The sequence below is a fragment of the Gymnoscopelus braueri genome, assembly GCF_963280865.1.
Source record: "Gymnoscopelus braueri genome assembly, chromosome: 2".
NCBI classification, from domain to species: domain Eukaryota; kingdom Metazoa; phylum Chordata; class Actinopteri; order Myctophiformes; family Myctophidae; genus Gymnoscopelus; species Gymnoscopelus braueri.
In genome coordinates, this window is record NC_137604.1 from 7,317,372 (window position 1) to 7,340,594 (window position 23,223).

Sequence of the window (23,223 nt, forward strand, 5' to 3'; positions counted from 1 at the left end):
TCCACACCACCACCACAGCCTTAACCGTTTCCTGCAGAAATGTAAAAATATAATAATCTTATCTCAAAATAAAAAAGGAAAATCTAACAAGCAGTATTTGTTTTATTACAAATCTGAAACAGTCCCATACCTGCCAGCCTTGGGAAGACCACAGTCATTTCCCCCACTCAGCTCCATATCAAGTTTTTCAACATAAATCAGCTTTTTATTTTGACTTACAGAAATACTGTGATTGATATCACTGTCAATCAGGCTTAAACATACCTATCCTGTACAACTTTACTACAGGTTTAAACCACCAGTAAATAAAACACTAGGCTACTTACCTATCCTGTACAGCTTTACTACAGGTTGCATCCTTGCATCAAACAGTCCACGTCTCTCGTCCATCTCTTGCTGTTCCTCTGAGAATGTTGAATATCTTTTGGAAGCCATCCCTCTAAATACTGTAGATCTCTCCCTGTGGTGCTCTGTGGAAATCAACAGTAGAAAGAACTTGTAGTTACCATTCAGCAACCGTACATATTGTGTACAGAAAACATTAACACTCGACCACCATTGGTGTTTAGATTTCCTCTTTGGCTGGGAAATTAGGGAAACTAAAGGGCTAAAAAACATACCACTACACAACATTTTTTTCCTTCTCTTTCACAACGATGCCATGTACCATGCGATTAAAGGGGAATAACTCCTTGCCATTTTCTTGTCGGAAGACTGGCCACACTACATGATCAATCACCGTTTGCCATTCCCCATGGCGTCCGGCGAGATCGGAGAAGCGGTCAGAAATATCATACATCATAGTGCAAATGCATATCATTGAATCATTCAGAAGCGCACTGCCAGGGCCAATGGATGATTTATTTGGCACTTTTTTCTACCCAACTGGGTTTCCATCGCTTTTATGCACCCTTTGGATTTAGCACATGTTTTGGAAACACTGGAAAAAGTGATTGGCCAGTTGTCAAGTAGCCCTGCGGAAGAGCCTTTTATTGCGATACTGGTCGCTCCAATGAACTGCAGAGGCCAATGAGGTATCTAGGTTTCTATATCTATGGTATAAAGCTCTAGTCTGCAGAATGAATGTACAGGAAGTTGAATATTCGAATATCATTCACAGTTGGTCGGGTTCTAGAAAACACTCTCATCAAATCTAGTGTGTGACCTAGCAGCGTCTAGGGGCATTTAGACTCTTAGTCTTGTTAGATTAGTACTAAAATATTATTATTATTATTATGTATTTGTTTTACCTAAGAGAGTGTCACACCTGGTCTTCGTGTGTAGTAATGTCAATGTTGACACATCAGCCTCCTCTTCCTGTTCCTCTTTAATCTGTGGATGAGGTGGTTCCTCCTGGACCAGACTGGGGCTCATCTCCTCATGTTGTGGAGGAGGTGGTTCCTCCTGGAACAGACTGGAACTCCTCTCCTCTTTACACACAGACAGAATGAGGAGAGAAGAGGCAGCATCAGCACAACAACTCAAAGTATTTTTCTCATTGGATTACATGTATTTATGATCTGTGTGTGTGTGTGTGTGTGTGTGTGTGTGTGTGTGTGTGTGTGTGTGTGTGTGTGTGTTCCCCCTAAGGCCGAGTAATAGTGATGTGCGGGTCGGGTTTTATCATGACCCGCCCCGCCCCGCCACGGAACCCAACCCGCCTCAACTCGCCCCGCGAACCCATATATAAATCTATGGCTCAACCCGCCCCGCAACCCGCGGTAAAAAAAAACCGGTAAAATCATGAAGGAAAATAATCTTCAAGTATACACCCCAAGTGTATTCAAACTGTTTTATTGTTATTATTCTTATTCTTATTAGAAATAAAGACAAAACAAGAGCATGTGATTATTTTATTTTTTTGCGTGTGAGAGCGGCTGACCCGCTCATCTGCAGCCCACATAATTTCCTCTGAAATCCTGACTCGACCCACCCGCGCCGCGGGTTGACCCGCGGGTCCCGCGGGTTACGGGTCGGCCCGCTCATCACTACAGAGTAAGTAAATCCCCTGAACATTTTTTACATATAGTGAATATATTTTTATTTACCAGGGTAGATCATCAAGCCAAGATTCCCCAGAACCCCCAACAGGGGTTTCATTTCACAGCTTGTCACCTTTTTCAGCCCTCATGAGTTTGCAGATCTGCCTTCAGCACACTCAAAATTATTCCTTATTTGTTTATGATTTGTTTGGTCACTGAGCTTGTAGATAGGCTGTTTTCTTAAGAATAAAAGTGGTTAATGTATGTTTCGTATGAATTATCTAAATTACGTAGTGACTACAATTACAATTTACAAATGAAGCTTTAGCAGACGTTCTAATCCAGAGCGATTATAATAAGGTAATCACATACATAGAATGCAGAGAGACTGTGTAGTACAGTACCTCAGTAAACTAGGATCGCATGTAAACCAAGAACCAAGCATCTGTCTAAAACAATATACTATTAAAAGGGGGGGTGGGGGGGATATTCGGCAAAAATTGTCAATCTACAGGCTCACAATGTGTCACACAGCGACACATTGTGAGCTTGTAGATCGGCTATTTTAGGCGACGAGGTATGGTGTAGAGGGGGGGGGAAGAGTGAGCCAATTACAGTAGTGAGGGTTTAAGTGGTTAAATATCTGAAAATACACATTAACATGAATCCATTTACGGACCACAATGGAAACAAGCCCCCCTTTTGTGCTATCCTTTTAGCATAGCATTTGACTGTACTATCTGTATTGTTAAAAAAAATGCTAATAAAGTATTCAATCAATCATTCCAACATATAATAGAAAATATGTGTAAACAAACAAACACTGATGATGGTTGCCGTCAAATAACTCTATGACGCTATGCGATCTATGAACATTTTACACAATTGTACTAGCTAATGGAGGGTCCCTGCTTCATGTCTCTCTCAGCTTAGGGGTCCTTGGCCTTAAAAACGTTGAAGACCCGTGATCTAGCTGGTGAAAACGATGCTAAATAGGTGGAAAAGCAAGCATGCAGTGAAACACATGCACACACACGCAGTGACACGCCACTGGGAAATGTATACATAGGCGCTATACAGAGTGAGAGGTTCGTAATTGAGCTACTAGTCTTATAACTCTATGTCACTGTACAAGTAAGACGCGCGAACGCTGGAAGCGAACGCAGCTCGAAAATATTGTGTATTTACGGACTTGTAATCCGTGTTATTTCACTGTGATGGGGAGAGAAGATTGAGTGTGTGTGTGTGTGTGTGTGTGTGTGTGTGTGTGTGTGTGTGTGTGTGTGTGTGTGTGTGTGTGTGTGTTTTGCAGGCTGTGTCTAAATTCCTGCACTCTGGCGCCCTCTGGCCCTCTACTAGGCAGTGCATGCACACAGACAGACACACACACAGACAGACAGACACACACACACACACACAACCCAAGCACGGTTACATAGTAAGCTCCACTTGGTCGGAGGCGCCTCCTTCCGCATTCGCAATAAGCTTACGTTACTACTGCATCAGTGGTGTGTTCTACCGTCAGATGCTGTGTACGACGTATACCTTGAGATTTTTTTTCGTCGCCACCGTACACCTTCATATCTGACACGCTGATACGCTCTGATACGCTACTGCCCAAGGCTGGGGGGCAGCGAAGCGCGCGTGCAATTTTTTTACATTTAATTAATTATAGACGCGCACATGCCGTGCGTGTGGGAGGCAGGGAATAATCATAGTATACCTTCAAAAAAAAACTAGAACACAACACTGTACTGCATGTAGCTAATAGCTAGCCTACATGTAGCTACGGTTAGTTAGGCCGGTGTTGAACGTCGTGTTAACATGTGTTTACCAATCTGCAGTGTAAAGATGGATGTCCATATCAAAATCAATGTCCAGCAGTTTGTTTTGTTTCTCCAGCAGAGTTTCTAGAGTCTCGGTTGTCTCTGGAAGAGGTTGTGTTGTGTATGTAACAGTAGACATACCTGCAGTGTGTAGTTCGGTGTTGTGTAGTGTCTCTATCAGCAGTGTTCAGTCAGCAAATATAACGGAGCAAATATAAGACTTCCGGTGGACGATCTCTTCAGAATAAGAGTACCCTCTAGAGTAAAAAGAAACCATTGAAAACCATTGAAAAACGGTTCATTTGCACATTAAAACTATAAATTAAGCATTTAAACGAAGCTATATATCACATATTATGTTTCTGTGTAACAAAAACGGATTTAAAACATTAATTATTTATCTAAATTGATAGATGCTGTTCAAAGGAGTGCATAGCCTATACAAATTGGACACTGGACAGGAGACGGTGCTTAGTGCCGGAACTTCTGAGGTACGCACACGTTCGGGGAGACCCCCTCTACACAGCCACACTCTCCGCTAAGCGGCACTAAGGTGTAAAAAAAAGTGGCGGGCCGTCCAGTGAGGTCAAGGGTCAGAAAAGGGCCCTTTTCAGTGCATAGCCTATACAAATTGGACACTGGACAGGAGACGGTGCTTAGTGCCGGAACTTCTGAGGTACGCACGCGTTCGGGGAGACCCCCTCTACACAGCCACACTCTCCGCTAAGCGGCACTAAGGTGTAAAAAAAAGTGGCGGGCCGTCCAGTGAGGTCAAGGGTCAGAAAAGGGCCCTTTTCAGTGCATAGCCTATACAAATTGGACACTGGACAGGAGACGGTGCTTAGTGCCGGAACTTCTGAGGTACGCACACGTTCGGGGAGACCCCCTCTACACAGCCACACTCTCCGCTAAGCGGCACTAAGGTGTAAAAAAAAGTGGCGGGCCGTCCAGTGAGGTCAAGGGTCAGAAAAGGGCCCTTTTCAGTGCATAGCCTATACAAATTGGACACTGGACAGGAGACGGTGCTTAGTGCCGGAACTTCTGAGGTACGCACGCGTTCGGGGAGACCCCCTCTACACAGCCACACTCTCCGCTAAGCGGCACTAAGGTGTAAAAAAAAGTGGCGGGCCGTCCAGTGAGGTCAAGGGTCAGAAAAGGGCCCTTTTCAGTGCATAGCCTATACAAATTGGACACTGGACAGGAGACGGTGCTTAGTGCCGGAACTTCTGAGGTACGCACGCGTTCGGGGAGACCCCCTCTACACAGCCACACTCTCCGCTAAGCGGCACTAAGGTGTAAAAAAAAGTGGCGGGCCGTCCAGTGAGGTCAAGGGTCAGAAAAGGGCCCTTTTCAGTGCATAGCCTATACAAATTGGACACTGGACAGGAGACGGTGCTTAGTGCCGGAACTTCTGAGGTACGCACGCGTTCGGGGAGACCCCCTCTACACAGCCACACTCTCCGCTAAGCGGCACTAAGGTGTAAAAAAAAGTGGCGGGCCGTCCAGTGAGGTCAAGGGTCAGAAAAGGGCCCTTTTCAGTGCATAGCCTATACAAATTGGACACTGGACAGGAGACGGTGCTTAGTGCCGGAACTTCTGAGGTACGCACGCGTTCGGGGAGACCCCCTCTACACAGCCACACTCTCCGCTAAGCGGCACTAAGGTGTAAAAAAAAGTGGCGGGCCGTCCAGTGAGGTCAAGGGTCAGAAAAGGGCCCTTTTCAGTGCATAGCCTATACAAATTGGACACTGGACAGGAGACGGTGCTTAGTGCCGGAACTTCTGAGGTACGCACGCGTTCGGGGAGACCCCCTCTACACAGCCACACTCTCCGCTAAGCGGCACTAAGGTGTAAAAAAAGTGGCGGGCCGTCCAGTGAGGTCAAGGGTCAGAAAAGGGCCCTTTTCAGTGCATAGCCTATACAAATTGGACACTGGACAGGAGACGGTGCTTAGTGCCGGAACTTCTGAGGTACGCACGCGTTCGGGGAGACCCCCTCTACACAGCCACACTCTCCGCTAAGCGGCACTAAGGTGTAAAAAAAAGTGGCGGGCCGTCCAGTGAGGTCAAGGGTCAGAAAAGGGCCCTTTTCAGTGCATAGCCTATACAAATTGGACACTGGACAGGAGACGGTGCTTAGTGCCGGAACTTCTGAGGTACGCACACGTTCGGGGAGACCCCCTCTACACAGCCACACTCTCCGCTAAGCGGCACTAAGGTGTAAAAAAAAGTGGCGGGCCGTCCAGTGAGGTCAAGGGTCAGAAAAGGGCCCTTTTCAGTGCATAGCCTATACAAATTGGACACTGGACAGGAGACGGTGCTTAGTGCCGGAACTTCTGAGGTACGCACGCGTTCGGGGAGACCCCCTCTACACAGCCACACTCTCCGCTAAGCGGCACTAAGGTGTAAAAAAAAGTGGCGGGCCGTCCAGTGAGGTCAAGGGTCAGAAAAGGGCCCTTTTCAGTGCATAGCCTATACAAATTGGACACTGGACAGGAGACGGTGCTTAGTGCCGGAACTTCTGAGGTACGCACACGTTCGGGGAGACCCCCTCTACACAGCCACACTCTCCGCTAAGCGGCACTAAGGTGTAAAAAAAAGTGGCGGGCCGTCCAGTGAGGTCAAGGGTCAGAAAAGGGCCCTTTTCAGTGCATAGCCTATACAAATTGGACACTGGACAGGAGACGGTGCTTAGTGCCGGAACTTCTGAGGTACGCACGCGTTCGGGGAGACCCCCTCTACACAGCCACACTCTCCGCTAAGCGGCACTAAGGTGTAAAAAAAAGTGGCGGGCCGTCCAGTGAGGTCAAGGGTCAGAAAAGGGCCCTTTTCAGTGCATAGCCTATACAAATTGGACACTGGACAGGAGACGGTGCTTAGTGCCGGAACTTCTGAGGTACGCACGCGTTCGGGGAGACCCCCTCTACACAGCCACACTCTCCGCTAAGCGGCACTAAGGTGTAAAAAAAAGTGGCGGGCCGTCCAGTGAGGTCAAGGGTCAGAAAAGGGCCCTTTTCAGTGCATAGCCTATACAAATTGGACACTGGACAGGAGACGGTGCTTAGTGCCGGAACTTCTGAGGTACGCACGCGTTCGGGGAGACCCCCTCTACACAGCCACACTCTCCGCTAAGCGGCACTAAGGTGTAAAAAAAGTGGCGGGCCGTCCAGTGAGGTCAAGGGTCAGAAAAGGGCCCTTTTCAGTGCATAGCCTATACAAATTGGACACTGGACAGGAGACGGTGCTTAGTGCCGGAACTTCTGAGGTACGCACGCGTTCGGGGAGACCCCCTCTACACAGCCACACTCTCCGCTAAGCGGCACTAAGGTGTAAAAAAAAGTGGCGGGCCGTCCAGTGAGGTCAAGGGTCAGAAAAGGGCCCTTTTCAGTGCATAGCCTATACAAATTGGACACTGGACAGGAGACGGTGCTTAGTGCCGGAACTTCTGAGGTACGCACGCGTTCGGGGAGACCCCCTCTACACAGCCACACTCTCCGCTAAGCGGCACTAAGGTGTAAAAAAAGTGGCGGGCCGTCCAGTGAGGTCAAGGGTCAGAAAAGGGCCCTTTTCAGTGCATAGCCTATACAAATTGGACACTGGACAGGAGACGGTGCTTAGTGCCGGAACTTCTGAGGTACGCACGCGTTCGGGGAGACCCCCTCTACACAGCCACACTCTCCGCTAAGCGGCACTAAGGTGTAAAAAAAAGTGGCGGGCCGTCCAGTGAGGTCAAGGGTCAGAAAAGGGCCCTTTTCAGTGCATAGCCTATACAAATTGGACACTGGACAGGAGACGGTGCTTAGTGCCGGAACTTCTGAGGTACGCACGCGTTCGGGGAGACCCCCTCTACACAGCCACACTCTCCGCTAAGCGGCACTAAGGTGTAAAAAAAGTGGCGGGCCGTCCAGTGAGGTCAAGGGTCAGAAAAGGGCCCTTTTCAGTGCATAGCCTATACAAATTGGACACTGGACAGGAGACGGTGCTTAGTGCCGGAACTTCTGAGGTACGCACGCGTTCGGGGAGACCCCCTCTACACAGCCACACTCTCCGCTAAGCGGCACTAAGGTGTAAAAAAAAGTGGCGGGCCGTCCAGTGAGGTCAAGGGTCAGAAAAGGGCCCTTTTCAGTGCATAGCCTATACAAATTGGACACTGGACAGGAGACGGTGCTTAGTGCCGGAACTTCTGAGGTACGCACGCGTTCGGGGAGACCCCCTCTACACAGCCACACTCTCCGCTAAGCGGCACTAAGGTGTAAAAAAAAGTGGCGGGCCGTCCAGTGAGGTCAAGGGTCAGAAAAGGGCCCTTTTCAGTGCATAGCCTATACAAATTGGACACTGGACAGGAGACGGTGCTTAGTGCCGGAACTTCTGAGGTACGCACGCGTTCGGGGAGACCCCCTCTACACAGCCACACTCTCCGCTAAGCGGCACTAAGGTGTAGAAAAAAGTGGCGGGCCGTCCAGTGAGGTCAGGGGTCAGAAAAGGGCCCTTTTCAGACAATAGTGTATACAAGTGGCCATACCCTAACCCAATAGTGTATACAAGTGGCCACACAACCCCACACCATAAAAGAATACAGACAGGCTTTGAAAGTTTAAAAAAATACCTTTTAATTACTCTTTACTAATAAAACAGTGTACAATTTATCAAAAACAGAATATATATAAATACATTTTCCAATATTTGTTTTTAAACATTGCCAATTGTCTTAAGGTGGACTGAGAGGCTACTTTAGTAGTTTAGTAGTCACAGATTTGATCAATTTACTATATGTGTGTGTGTTAATAACAGCAAACATTATTCAAACACAATCATCATGCAAAACTGTAAAAATGTGGAAGTTCTAGGAAGTGCAAACCACACTCAAAAGTATAAAATGGTACTGCGTGCAACGTACCTAAGTGCAAAGATCACTCAAATGTATAATAAACGGGTACAACATGCAATGTACCAACGTGCAAACATCACTCAAATGTATAAAAAAGTATAACATGCAATATACTGAAGTGCAAACATCACTCAAAAGTGCAACACAGCAAACTTAAAGTGCAAACATTGTACACACACACACACACACACAAATTGATCAATAGATAGATGTACGTATATAAAGCAGAACCAACTCAGTCCAAACATTGCATAGTCCTGTGCTCTAATGTTTGTTTTTAGATGATCACAGTAAGCACAAAGACAAAAGAAAAAAAGAAGAAAACATTTGATTAAATCAAAACCTAAAGGAAAAAAAGGAAGACCAAAATGACGTTCCCTCCTGGTGTCTTGGGAACATGTCAGTTCTGGTCCCTCGCATCCTCCATTTGTGACGTTCTCCTACAACAGACACAACAGAGCCTTTTAGGTAGTTTGTCCAAGATACAGTAAATCACAGTACATGCTTTAACTTTGTACTCAGATAAATATATTTTTGCCTGACAACTCATGCATAACACAATCTCGCTTTTCACGGTGGCTTTTGAAAGTGTTGAGGCTCACATCAAACAGAACAGCTTTGGAAAACAAACAAGTGAAAATACCACAGCTGCTGCCGTCAGTTTGTTCTATGAAATTGGGACAACTGTGATAACACTCATATCTAAATGTAATACCCATACCTCTACCATACAATGCAAAGTACTGTAATGCTAAGTACCTTTGCAGTGGAAAAAATGCCTTAACCAGGTCTTGCTCATGCACACGTAGTGAATCCATTATCACAACATCTAATACTATAACATCACCATTCACTGTCTTTTTGGTGAAATCTACCGCGATGGCTCCCCAATGGGACTTATTTGCGTTGACGGGCAATATCACCAACTCGTAGTTCCACCAATTGCGTGATGCTCGTGGTACATCTGGGAGGACACTGATGTCATCACACCAAAAACTCTGTAACTGTTGGCTTACAAAAGTGCTGGGACAAATAAATGCATTTTTTTTTCTTTCAACACTCGAAAGCAAGAGCTTATGGTACTCATCGATCATCTTATCACTCAGCCACTCGTTATTCTCCACAGCTGCCGTTGGAATGGATCTCCCTTTTCTAGCCCTTGTCTGCTTGTGTTGTTTGCATCTGTCTGTGCATTTATGTTTTTGTTCGACCTGCTGAAAGTTGATTAGTTTCACACTATTAGTTTTCTCGTATGACACGACAAAGCAACTAGCTGTGGTCAGTATTTTTAGCATCAGCTCAAAGGTATAGCCTGCTGTGTCATTGGATGCTTTTGTCATGATATGCCATTGCTGGTCTTTACACGTGTACAATGACACATATGGTGACTTGTCAAAAAATGCACAAATGCTGGACACAGCATAATCATTTTGGTGGTACAGACAGGAGAGAGTGAACGTTTTGGGAATTTCTGCACCAGATCTTAGCAGGAGAAGTAAAGTCTGTGGGCTGTGAATTACTTGATAGGTTGATAAGCTTAAGTCCTGCTTACATGTTTCACATTGGTCAAGTTGAGCAGAACATATTTTGGCAACTGTGTCCAAGATGCCTTTTTGTGACACTTCAAGTGGCTGCACTATGAGTTCTGATATGTTCTTTCTAGATGGTACGGCCTGGTCACCACATTGAGTACAAATATAGCGACCAAGACTTTTAAGGCAAAGCAGGTCATTTCCAAGGAAAGGAGCCCCAAGTGTGTCATTCACAAAGCTGTTTAATATGTGGTACACGTCTGTCATAGAAAATTGCCGAGACACTAATGACACCACCTGAGTGTTGGCAAGTTTCTCAAGCGCTCTTTTAAACAATGCTGGGGACTGCGCTGCTGCTGCTGCTGCTGCAAGCCGTGTGTGACATTTTTGGAAAGCAGATGTCTGTTTTAGAAATGTTAGTATTGGTAATGGTATGGCTTCACACATATTGTGATTTGGTCTTTCATTGCAAAAAAACACATCCACACCATGGCCAATATCTTCCAAATTGTCCTCTATTGTGATAACAGCATTAAGTGATGCATCATTACATTTCACATAGAAATAAATGTACCCATGTGGTTTTGCCAATTGCAATGCATTTGCTGGTTGAAGGATGTTTATATTTGTATCATCTGCTCTAATTACAACATTGTCATAAAGCAAATGTGCCCAGAAGTGTCCGGCTTTGGCCACTGAGCCTACATGACAAATGATTGAGCCCAACTTATACTTAATTTTACTGCTGTCACGAATGGGAATTTCGATTATATCAGATGGGACTACAGGCGTGTGGAGCACCGTCCCACCATTATCAACACGGGACACAGAAAGAGTAATGACATCAGGAGCATCAATCCAACATATTTGTCTCTTCATTTCTGAACCACATGCTGTACATCTCTGTTGACCTTCACCTTCCATGATTGTGTGTTCGAAAAGAGAATTGAGGGACTCACATTTCTGTGTCAGCGGTAATGCAAAAACAGTAGGCGCGCATGAAATGCTTTCAACTTTCGATGCACATTTTTTACAGATGTCTGTATGTTTTGCCATAGCAGTTGTTTGGACACTACAATCATGCAACCAGATTAATAATTTGTGTATCAAATCTAGTGGGTCATTGTGCATTGACAAGGACAACGCTGGGATGCTCTTGACTAATTCTTGAGTGACACCATGGATTGTTTTAGCATCAAATGTGTGCCCTGGATTTTGAAAAAACGCTTGGATGAGAGCTGCTAAATTCCCTGGCATTGATGACATCGCAACCATATAAGTAGGTGTCAACTGTTTCAATTTATCTTGTACTACTTGCAGATGCAGTATCGATTGTAGGGTTGCATTTAGCCAACAATTACTCTCATTATTTGCAAACCTGCATATACTTTTGCATATTTCCTCATTTGTGCCTCTGTTTTGTGCCTTTGTTTTGTCTGGCACACTTGCTGAGCTGTCATTTTGTAAGAAAATCTTTGAATTTGCTTGTGGCTTATTTTGATAAGAGCGTCTCAGCTGTGGCGGCAGAGTTCTCTTTTTGTTCCACTCTTCTACAGGTGGTGGGTGTGGACGCTGTGATGCCTGTGATATCCTGTAGCCTACTTTGGCAATGAAATCTATGGCTGACTGCTTGTATAGTGAGCGTATGCGCTGTATACATTCGTCAATTCTGTGTTTCTCATTTCGTAAAAGCAACACTTTTGTGTTTTTGAACATGGCCTCACTAATAGCTGTGCTTTTCTTACCATGGTTTATTTGTGCAGCATAGGCTCCAGAGAATCGCTGCAAATCACCTGAGAGTAGATCTGACCATATTGGAATAGTTGGGAGGAAGTTTGAGAACAGTTTGTTTAAAATAGTTTCTCCATGGTTTTGATTTTCACCTGTATCATTGCTGGTTTTAATTGTATTATTGGCTGTAGCCCTTAGTTGTTCAAAATAGTCTTTGAAGGGAGATGTACCTTCACAAACATCAGCAGTCAAGTCAAATATATCATCAACCGCAGTGTCATATGAATTGTCTTGTCGATCATGCTCTTTATCAATAATTCCTGCAATTCCTGGCAGCTTCTGTGTTTCATCCTCAATGCGGCCAAGACTAGCTGCCACCTCGCTGGAGTTCCTTTTGCTACCAAGTACAATACAAGCAGCAGATACTATATTACCTGCTTGTTATTACTGTATTTAAACAGTAATTAAATATACAAATATTTGCTTGTAGATCGGCTATTTTCAAATTGCCAAAGTTTAAATAGGGCTGAAGTGGTCTTGTATAAATATAAAAATCTTTTGCTTGTAGATCGGCTATTTTCAAATTTCCAAAGTTTAAATAGGGCTGAAGTGGTCTTGTAATTATAATCAAAAATATACAAAGTAACAAGTAACTAGTATAATATCTGCCTCTGAAATGTAGTGGAGTAGTACTTAGTTACTTTCCACCACTGTATACGTGTATTTTTCAAAATGCATAGTACAGTAATTGATTACATGTACTTAGTTACTTTCCACCACTGTATAAATGTCTTTTTCGAAATGCATGTATGGCTTTCATAAAACATTAAATGCGATGCTCTTACTTTGAAGGCAACCGGAAACCTTATATTTGCTAGCTCAGAAACCGGATGTGTTATATTTGCTACCGGAACGGAGCTGTCTCTATCTCTCTCTGAAAGAGGTTGCACATGAACTCTGCAGCCGCACTGAGGCGCTCCAACACAAACACTCTGACATGAAGCTTCAGCTGCTGTTTCTCCAAAACACGCAACATCTCCTCTCCCACTGACGTCATGTGTTCATTTATCGACCACCGTACAGACTCCATTTGACGACCTCGTTTAGGAGACATTTTTCACCGCCACCTTTGCTTGACAATACCGTGAAAAAAAGCAGTGTTCTGTCAGCAAATATAACGGAGCAAATATAAGACTTCCGGTGGACGATCTCTTCAGAATAAGAGTATCCTCTAGAGCAAAAAGGAGCCATTGAAAAACGGTTAATTTGCACATTAAAACTATAAATTAAGCATTTAAACGACATATTATGTTTCTACACAACACATATTATGTTTCTGTGTAACAAAAACGGTTTTTTAAACATTAATAATTTATCTAAATGGATAAATGGTCAGAAAAGGGCCGTTTTCAGACAATAGTGTCTACAAATTGGACACTGGACAGGAGACGGTGCTTGGCGCCGGAACTTCGGAGGTACGCACGCGTTCGGGGAGAGCCCCTCTACACCGCCACACTCTCCGCTAAGCGGGAGAGCTGTATTTTGAAAAGTGGCGGGCCGTCCAGTGAGGTCAGGCGTCAGAAAAGGGCCGTTTTCAGACAATAGTGTCTACAAATTGGACACTGGACAGGAGACGGTGCTTGGCGCCGGAACTTCGGAGGTAGGGTTAAGGTTAGGGTTGCGGCTGCGGTGTAGAGGGGCTCACCCCGAACGCGTGCGTACCTCCGAAGTTCCGGCGCCTGACCTCACTGGACGACCCGCCACTTTTCAAAATACAGCTCTCCCGCTTAGCGGAGAGTGTGGCGGTGTAGAGGGGCTCTCCCCGAACACGTGCGTACCTCCGAAGTTCCGGCGCCAAGCACCGTCTCCTGTCCAGTGTCCAATTTGTAGACACTATTGTCTGAAAACGGCCCTTTTCTGACCCCTGACCTCACTGGATTTGCTGACGGAACACTGCTTTTTGTTACTGATGTGTCACTTCTACTTCCTGTAAGTAGACAAAAAAATAAAACTACTGTCGACTAATCTTTACAAGTGGCTCTTATTTGAAATCCTCCGCTTTTAGGGTAAGTTTGTTTCTGTTAACCAGTATGACTCTGCTATCATGGTCTGTGACAGCAACACAAATAAACAAGAACCATGTGGATTAAACGCAAGATTTGGGCCAACGTTCATATTTACGATATGAAAACCAGCTCCTGTGACTTAAACATTGTACAAACTTTGGAAGTGCCGTGCATTAAACTCTTTGAACCTTGGCGCAGCATGGTGAGTTCATCTTACAATGAAGATGTGTGTGTGTGCGTGTGTGTGTGTTTGTTTGAAGTAGGCTTAGCTTATAACTGTATCTCACATGCTGTGTTTGAATAATGTAGCTCACGGTTAATGTCATCTCTGTCTGTCTGTCTGTCTGTCTGTCTTAGTGCTACCATAATGTACACTGTGAAAATCTAAATGACATATTCTTAATACATTTGTACTGTGCAAATAGCTGAATAGGATGGGGTAGTAGGTCTACGCTGCTGTATTTTATCATCAGTCAGTCATAATGGTGAGCCATAATATTATTTTCTGAGGTGGTAAAAAGGTTTGAACCACTGCGGTAGACTTCAAGAGGTCTTTTTACTTTAACTTTTCAAGTACATTTCAGAGCCTGTACTTTTGTACTTTTACCTGAGTAATTAGTTGAATGAGTACTTTTTACTAAAGTCGCTTTATACATAAGTAAATGTATCTATGTATGTATCTATCTACTTTAAGTAAAGAAAGTGAGTAGTACTTTTCCCATCTCTGCTGAGTATTGTTTTCTCAATTCTAAACTTGAATTGTTGAATTTCTTATGAAGAATAAGAAAATAAATATGAAACATTTGTTACCCATCTCATCACCATATGTCTAGTAGCCTACGACTGTAATGACCATAAAGTAACCTCCTTAATAATAAATGTAATTTGTAATGATAGACACTGTAGTTATAGCATAGACTGAAGTTGGAAAGGCTGTGCCCAGTGCCTGTGTCAGCACCGATCGTGCTGGCGGTGGCACGTGCACCAAACGCACGTGTGCGTGAACGCACCCAATATTGTCCGATTAATGTTGAGGGGGGGCCTTTGATTTGGTGTAGTTCCACGGCCCTGAGGGCCCTGTAGGAAGGGGGCGTGTCTGATAAAATGAATATCAAATATCTAAATACTGAATCAAGCAACTTAAAAACTGTCTGGGGGGCTCACAAAAGTCTGAGTAGACGATAAAATGACCCAAAGTTTTTTTTAAAGTGAAATATTCCTTTAAATACCATAAATTTTTTTTAAAAAAATACATGAAAAAAGTAATCGAAAAAACACGGCCCCCTCGCGTATTAGGAGGGCAGGGTGAGTCACCAGCACCAAGGACGGGTGTTTTTGATGAATCTAACATGTTAAAAATGGAGTTTGAAGTTATAATGGGTTTGTATAGGAAGGGGGCGTGTCTGATAAAATGAATATCAAATGTCTAAATAATGAATCAAGCAACTTAAAAACGGTCATCGGAACCATTCATCGTCGTCCGCGCTGTTTCCGGTAGGAAGCATTGCGGTGACGGTTAATGTTGCCATATTTTGTGAGAGAAATAAGCAACCAGGTAGCAACTTCTTGAACAAGGTCACACAAATAGCCAATCTACAAGCTCACAACGCGTCGTGATGTGACGCGTTGTGAGCTTGTAGATCTGCTATTTTCAATTATTGCAATACCATGTGAATATTTGGAATAGTTTTTTGTGAAACATTCTAACAATACAAATGCTCCCTGGCACAAAACATTTATGAAAATATTTAAGAACCACTGGTTTAAAAAAATAATTAAAAAAATGTGGAAGTAAGCCCAAATAAGCAACTACACTTTAGAAACAGGCCAAAACAAAAAAACGCAGCCCGCAAATACCAATATTATTTTACAAGCAACTTAACAAAATAAGCCCAAAGTCGCTTATAATAAGCCGACATGGCAACACTGGTGACGGATCGGTGCGTCCATGTAAACAGGCCGTGTGACGCAGCGCACAGCTCTATGGTCAAGTGTTGTGTATAATAATATTATATCTATATGAAGTTATATCGTAATATAAACTCCCTGGTGTAAATTAGAACGTGGGGGTATTAATAATAATCCCCACCATCTTCCGCTGCTTTATTTGTTCAATGTTTTAAATGATAACATTAATTTCTCTAATAAAAACCAGTGACTCCAGTGTTGCCATGTCCGCTTTTTATAAGCGTCTTTGTGCTCATTTTTCTGTAAAGTCGCTAGTAAATATTGGTAGTTTCTGGGGGCTTGTTTCTAAAGTGTAGGTGCTTATTTGGTCTTGTTTACTAATGTTGTGTAAATCAGTGGTTCTCAAACATTTTCCTGTCAAGGAAACCCCCAAAATGTATAGCCTGTAGTTGTCCACGGACCCCCATCTGAAAACATTTTATGGCAGGGACCCCCATACAAGATTTGTGTTATTAAAATTAAAATGTAAAATAGTCCACATTTTTTTAAATTTCTTCAAGATTTGTTTTTCAAATAGCCAATGCAGGAGAAGGGCTCACTTCTGTTGGGGCTTATTCTCACAGACCTGGTCGCTTAATTTCTCTAGCAGAATCTGGCAACGCTGCCTACTTTGTTGTCGTTGAGAGATTTGTAACAGACATTATGAGGAGCATAATATAATATGTATTAACATCAATATAATAGCTATATGAAGCTGTATTGTAATATGAATGGTGTAGATTAGAACGTGGTGGTATTAACAGACAATGAGGACCATCTAGGCTGTTCTGATCCAAACAACACGTTATGAGCAACAATAGAAAGAATAGTGGACATGGATTTAAACACAGCAGCCATCACAGTACACACAGCAGGTTGGTGAAAACACTACACTGTACTGTAGCTTCAGACGAGTGTGTGTGTGTGTGTGTGTGTGTGTGTGTGTGTGTGTGTGTGTGTGTGTGTGTGTGTGTGTGTGTGTGTGACACTGTGTGTGTGTGTGTGTGTGTGTGTGTGTGTGTGTGTGTGTCTTCTCAATTTGAAGACTTAAGACCTTTTTAATATCTAAAAAAAGACTATTACTGCATCAAAAGTAACCAACAATCTATACTATTAAAAATTGGTCAAACATTGACCAAATTGTCAAATACTATAAGAAAGAGGCAAACATTGTGAAAATAGCTGATCTACAAGCTTACAACTCGCAATGTGAGGCGTTGCTGTTGAATTCCCAGACTTAGAACTTAGACTGTATTCAAATATTGAATATCATATGTCATATTCTTTCACTGCCTCCCTCCTGAAACTAAGACAATATAAGATAAGATAGATCTTTAGGTACTGATAGAGTACAGAGATAAGAATAACAAATAGAGTGAAATGACATGAATAAATAACCTAATCCTAGACATCTTCATTTAGTCTGGCTGAGTTGTAGCCTATATTCCATCAATAAATATAAGTATAATAATGTACAATATATCCCCAGTGAATATAATATATGCATGAACATATCACCTGTCAATATCATCTGTACCTTTCACAGCTGACCATGATGCATGACCACTTACGGCCACTGAGTGGCGCAATTGGCTCACATATACAGTACACGTAAATGTAAGGCAAGGCCTTTAATCTTTTGATTGATTGATTGAATAATGTATTAACAGTTTGCAAATGGTACAGAGGTACGTTCAGTGGTGTAAAGTAACTAAGTACATTTACTCAAGTACTGTACTTAAAGGGATATTTCACTTTCAAAACAAATTGGTTCATTTTATCGCTACTCAGGCTTTTGTGAGCACCCCAGACAGTTTTTAAGTTGCTTCAGTTGATTCAGTATTTGGATATTTGATATTAATTTTATCAGACACGCCCCTCTCCTATACAAACCCATTGTAACATCAAACTCCATTTTAACCATGTTAGATTCATCGGAAACACCCATCCTTGGTTCTGGTGACTGATATTGTTCATCTAATACGTGAGGAGACCGTGTTTTTTCATTTTTTTTTAAATATTTTTTTTGGAAAATGAAAAAACTTCAATACAATAAAACATTTTAATTAAATAACCAAAAAAACACGGCCCCCTCACGTATTAGGAGGGCAGGATGTTAAAAATTGAGTTTGAAGTTATGTTTTTTTATAGGAAGGGGGCGTGTCTGATAAAATGAATATCAAATATCTAAATACTGAATCAAGCAACTTAAAAACTGTCTGGGGTGCTCACAAAAGCATGAGTAGACGATAAAATTACCCAATTTTTTTTAAAGTGAAATATCCCTTCAAGTTAAATGTTTAGGTATTTTTACTTTATTGGAGTATTTCAGGTTTTCAGTACTTATACTTCATTTATTTGGATTATTATTACAAAACATGCATTACCCACTTCAGCCCTATATACATTTTGGCCATTTGAAAATAGCCGATCTACAAGATCACAATGCGTCGAGAGAAGATTTGTGCTAAAAATAAATAAAAAAAATAGCAGATTGTGAGCTTGTAGATCTGCTATTTTTGTCTTTGCTTTAATATCACTGTTCTAAAAACTAAGAGTAAAAAAAAAAAAAACGTATGTTGCTATATAGATAAAATAAAAAATGACACAGATGCTTTCCCCGGTTTTAATAGGTTAAATTGTCACATGACATTTTACTTGATGATTACTTGTCATACAAGTAATTGTGATTAACACAATTTAATTGTGCTCCGGACTGGACTGACCAGTTGTAGACCGGTGCCATTTGGGGATAATGGTTGGATAATGGTTGCAAATAGTTGCAAGGAGTGGCGTTGTAAACTAAAATTGCACTGGTCAGATATGATAAAAACCTACATTTTTTTATTACAGAAATAGCTGATCTACAAGCTCAAAATGTGTCACTTCGCAATGCATGGTGAGCTTGAAGATCAGCTATTTAAAAAAAAAAATTAAACATTTGACAGTATATTCTTTTGAAAATGTAAGAACATTTTCCAACATGGAAGGAAGCTAGCCATCGGGATAATCCGTTCAATAGTTATGGGTAGTTGAATGTGGCTTGTTTTCGCCAAAAAGCAACAGAAAACAGAGAAGAATTGACTTTTATAAATGCTATAATACTAATGCAAACCAGCTCGATTTTGTTGTGATCATGTGATCTTTGGCTGTGGTCTTCATCATCATCATCATCATGACACACGGAACAGCGAGTGTACTCGTCAATGACAGTCAATGAGTTAAGGTGAAGGTAAATAATTAAGCTAGGGATAATGTATGGAGAGTTGGTCATAATTGAAATTTAAAGCCCGACTGGGTGATTATCTAGGGGCTTATATGCGGCTTTAAATTTCAATATTGACCACCTCCCCATACATTATCCCGCTTATTACACGGCTACTTAATAAATAAATAAATTGACCCAAAAGTAACAACAAAACAAAGTATTTCCTTGCTTACGGCAATGAAAGTATTCCATAAGTATTGGGCTGGGCGGAGAAGTTCGCCTTGGAAAACAAATGACAGCAGTCCATAAGGTAACCGTAAGACTCGCCCCAAAACACACTCGCCCCCATGCTATATACCGCCGGATTTGCCTATAATACCGCCGGATTTTCCCCGGGGAGACTGTGTTTTGGGGCGAGCGTTTTGGTATTGCGTTGGTGCGCCACGATAAACAAGGAAATGTAGTGGATCAAATTGAATCATGTTTTGGATAATGCATTGTCTATTTCTCACTCCAAATGTTTTCAAATACATTCTTGAGAGCAACGTTTAGTTGTAAATGACATTGTTTGTTTTTTTACATGGCTGTCATGTTGGATTACAGCATAAAACCAAGCAGCGCAGGTGCTCTGAGTCTCTGATTAGACAGCGTTCCGTTATAGAGCTCATCGGTCATTATCAAGAAATAATGACAGATAATTGACCAATCAGATTCAAACATTCAACCAAGCCGTGTAATAAATACATATAAAGCTCTCCACCAGGGCTCTGTACTCCTCCTGGTTGTCATCTATGATGCAGCTGACAATGGTGGAGTCATCTGAGAACTTGTGTAGGTGGCATGTACCTGAGTTGAAGTGGAAGTCAGAGGTTTCGAGGGTGAATAGGGAAGCATGGCTCCTTGGGAAGCGGCGGTGTTGCTCACCATTACACATTACATCTGACCGGCTGCCCTGCAGTCTGACACACTATCTATCAACCACCTACAACAAAAGTATGGAAGGGGAAACACATTGAGTTGCTCTGTGCTGATGTTGCCTCCTCTCTCCTCCTTCTAGATCTCCCACTCTTTCCTGTGTGTAAAGAGGAGGTTTCCCCTGAACAGCAGGAGAGGAACCCCAGTCTGGTCCAGGAGGAACCTGAACCTCCACAGATTAAAGAGGAACAAGAGGAGCTACTTCAAAGGCCGGAGGAGGCTGCTGGGTTAACGTCGACATTACTAGTTAGTAAGGTGTGGAGTGACGCTCCCTCAGGTAAAAACTCTATTATTATTATTATTATTATTATTATTATTATTATTATTATTATTATTATTATTATCATTATTATTACACTTGTTATTATTATTATTATTATTATTGTTATTATTTCACACCTGTTACAGTTTGTGGGTTATCTGCCTTCTAACGCTTAAAACCGGAAAAACGAATAATTAACTCTCATGTTCTCCTTTTCTAGAGTTCCTGCACCTCCATGTATGTAAAGAGGAGGTTTCCCCTCAACAGCAGGAGAGGAGCTCCAGTCTGGTCGAGGAGGAACCAGAACCTCCACAGATTAAAGACGGACATGCAGAGCTACTTCAAAGACCAGAGGAGGCTGCTGGGTCAACGTTGACATTACTGGCAGTAAAAAGGGAAGATGAGCCTGTAGCCAGCACCTCAACTCAACACATGAAAACACAAGCTGATGTAGAGTGCTGTGGAACATCACAACCAACTAGAGATGAGCAGCTCCTCTCTTCACACTGTTCTGACTCTGACACTGAAGACAGTGATGAGTGGGAGCAGACCAGGGAAGATCAGTCCGCTATAAACACACCGAAATCACACAAGACACAACATGTGGAAGGACTAAGATTGTCTGTGGGTAGCAAGCTGTCCCAGGACCTGAAATTATCAAAACAAACTTGCATTTACGCAGAGAAGAAAATTATTAGTTGTACAGAGTGTGGCAAAACGTTTAATCATGAGGGAAACTTTAAAAGACATGCAATGATTCATACAGGGGAAAGGACCTTTACCTGTACAGTCTGTAGCAAAAGCTTTAATCGTAAGGACAAGTTGAAGTTACACATGAGTACTCATGGGGAAAAGCCCTTTACTTGTACAGTTTGTGGTAAAGGATTTGGTCAGATGAGTGATGTGAAGACACATATGAGGAGTCATACAGGGGAAAAACCCTTCACGTGTACAGTTTGTGGTAAAGGATTTGGTCATATGGGTGATTTGAATACACACTTTAGGATTCATACAGGGGAAAAACCCTTTACGTGTTCTGTTTGTGGCAAATGTTTTCGTCAGATGGGCAATCTGAAGACCCACATGAGGATTCATACACGAGAAAAACCCTTTACTTGTATAGTATGTAGCAAAGGATTTGGGCAGATGGGTAATTTGAAGACACACATGTGGATCCATACAGGGGAAAAACCCTTTACAGAGAAGAAAATGATTAGTTGTACAGAGTGTGGCAGAACGTTTAATAATGAGGGCAACTTTAAGAGACATACAATGATTCATACAGGGGAAATGACCTTTACCTGTACCGTTTGTGGAAAAACCTTTAATGACAGACATAATATCAAGGAGCACATGACAGCTCATACAGAGGGGGAATAGTTTTAGTTTGTGGCAAATACTTTGGTTGCAAAGAAAATGCAACTATTAAGAAACATGTGTATTCATATAGGAGAGAACGCTAGTAGTTACAGTCACATGTTTTTTTCTTTTCTTCGTTTTATAAAGCAGGAACATATTTTACTTTGTAATCCAGTATATGACATGTGAAGTGCAGAAGATCTGATGTCACACCAAATAAAATCCACACAATTTCTCTGTTAAGCATTATTTCCTTTTATGGAAGCAATGGCTCTCATGTATCAATGGAACGTACAAACTAGATAAATTCGAGCCCAGGAATCCTTTTACAACAGGGGCTCACGTCCTGTCAATCGCAGCGTAAGAATGGACGATGTGTTGATACATCTGGCAGCTGCAAACGATCATCATTTAAATAACATACCCTTCATACGGAAGCGCGTCCCGGAGAGTTCTGGGAAGCCAATAAGTAAGAGCAAATTCTCCGGTGGAAAGTTACCCCTCCAATCATTTCAGTGGAGTCACACACACGTATTTGCATACACAGGAACAAGACATTATGGCTACATCTGACACAAATATGATAAAGTATGACCTCAATCGTAACAGTCCAGTTGAACAAACTAAAAAGAGTCAGAACAGTGTGGAAGAAAATCACCGATGATATGGAGAATGTTTGACGTGTGTTGTTTGTTAAGCCTACTTGCCAGACATGATTTTAGAAGTGATGAGTTCCCTGTCCCGTCCCTCCGTCGTGCGGCCTCCAGTTTGGGACTGTGAAATCCATCACAGTCCCAACTCGGCACATTCAGGCACTTCTGGTGCCTATGCCTCCGATGGCACCCCGTCAATGCTATAATATTAAAGCCATATTGTGCACAACCCCACAGACTAGATGTTTGACACTTTACCTGACGTGGCAGCATGTATGGACAGTCGGCCCCCCCCCCTTGATCCAAGTGAAGCCGTGTGTATTTTTGGCACACTGTGGAACATGCACTCCTACATTGTTTGCGAGTGGGATTATCATGTAGCATATCATGATCCTAGCCAAACTACATGTATCAGGCCAAAATGTATTATTGATGATTTTAACTCATTCACTGCCACTGACGTAATTGACGTAATTATTCCCGTTTACCAATCCTGCCACTGACGTAAAAATCTTTTTTTTTTTTTTTTTTCAAATTTGACCCAAAGACCAAGGAGATATGATTTTTCGAAGATCTAGACTCCCATCCACTTCCTTGTTAACTTAAAACTTAAAAATTCTGTATCTTGGCTCCTGAGTACTTTTTTTTTTTCGATGAAAAATCTCTGGCAGTGGGCAAACACGGCCAGCAATAATTGTGGCAGTGAAATACCTCGCATTTAGATGCTTGTATTTATGTCACCTGTTAACCCCGTCACACCTGCCTATTAATGTTAGGGATACTTACTCAAGCTAC

General features: G+C 42.5%; 1 protein-coding gene across 1 annotated transcript; it reads left to right on the forward strand.

Annotated features, from left to right (window-relative positions):
* Nucleotides 1-16,673: 16,673 nt before the first annotated feature.
* On the forward strand, nucleotides 16,674-21,491 carry LOC308093769 (uncharacterized protein; the record flags this gene model as incomplete). Its single annotated transcript, XM_080440102.1, has 4 exons — nucleotides 16,674-16,846; nucleotides 20,237-20,431; nucleotides 20,637-20,781; nucleotides 21,479-21,491. Exons 1-4 carry the CDS (start codon nucleotides 16,807-16,809, stop codon nucleotides 21,489-21,491), a joined length of 393 nt encoding a protein of 130 aa, XP_080296228.1. The 5' UTR covers nucleotides 16,674-16,806.
* Nucleotides 21,492-23,223: the final 1,732 nt, after the last annotated feature.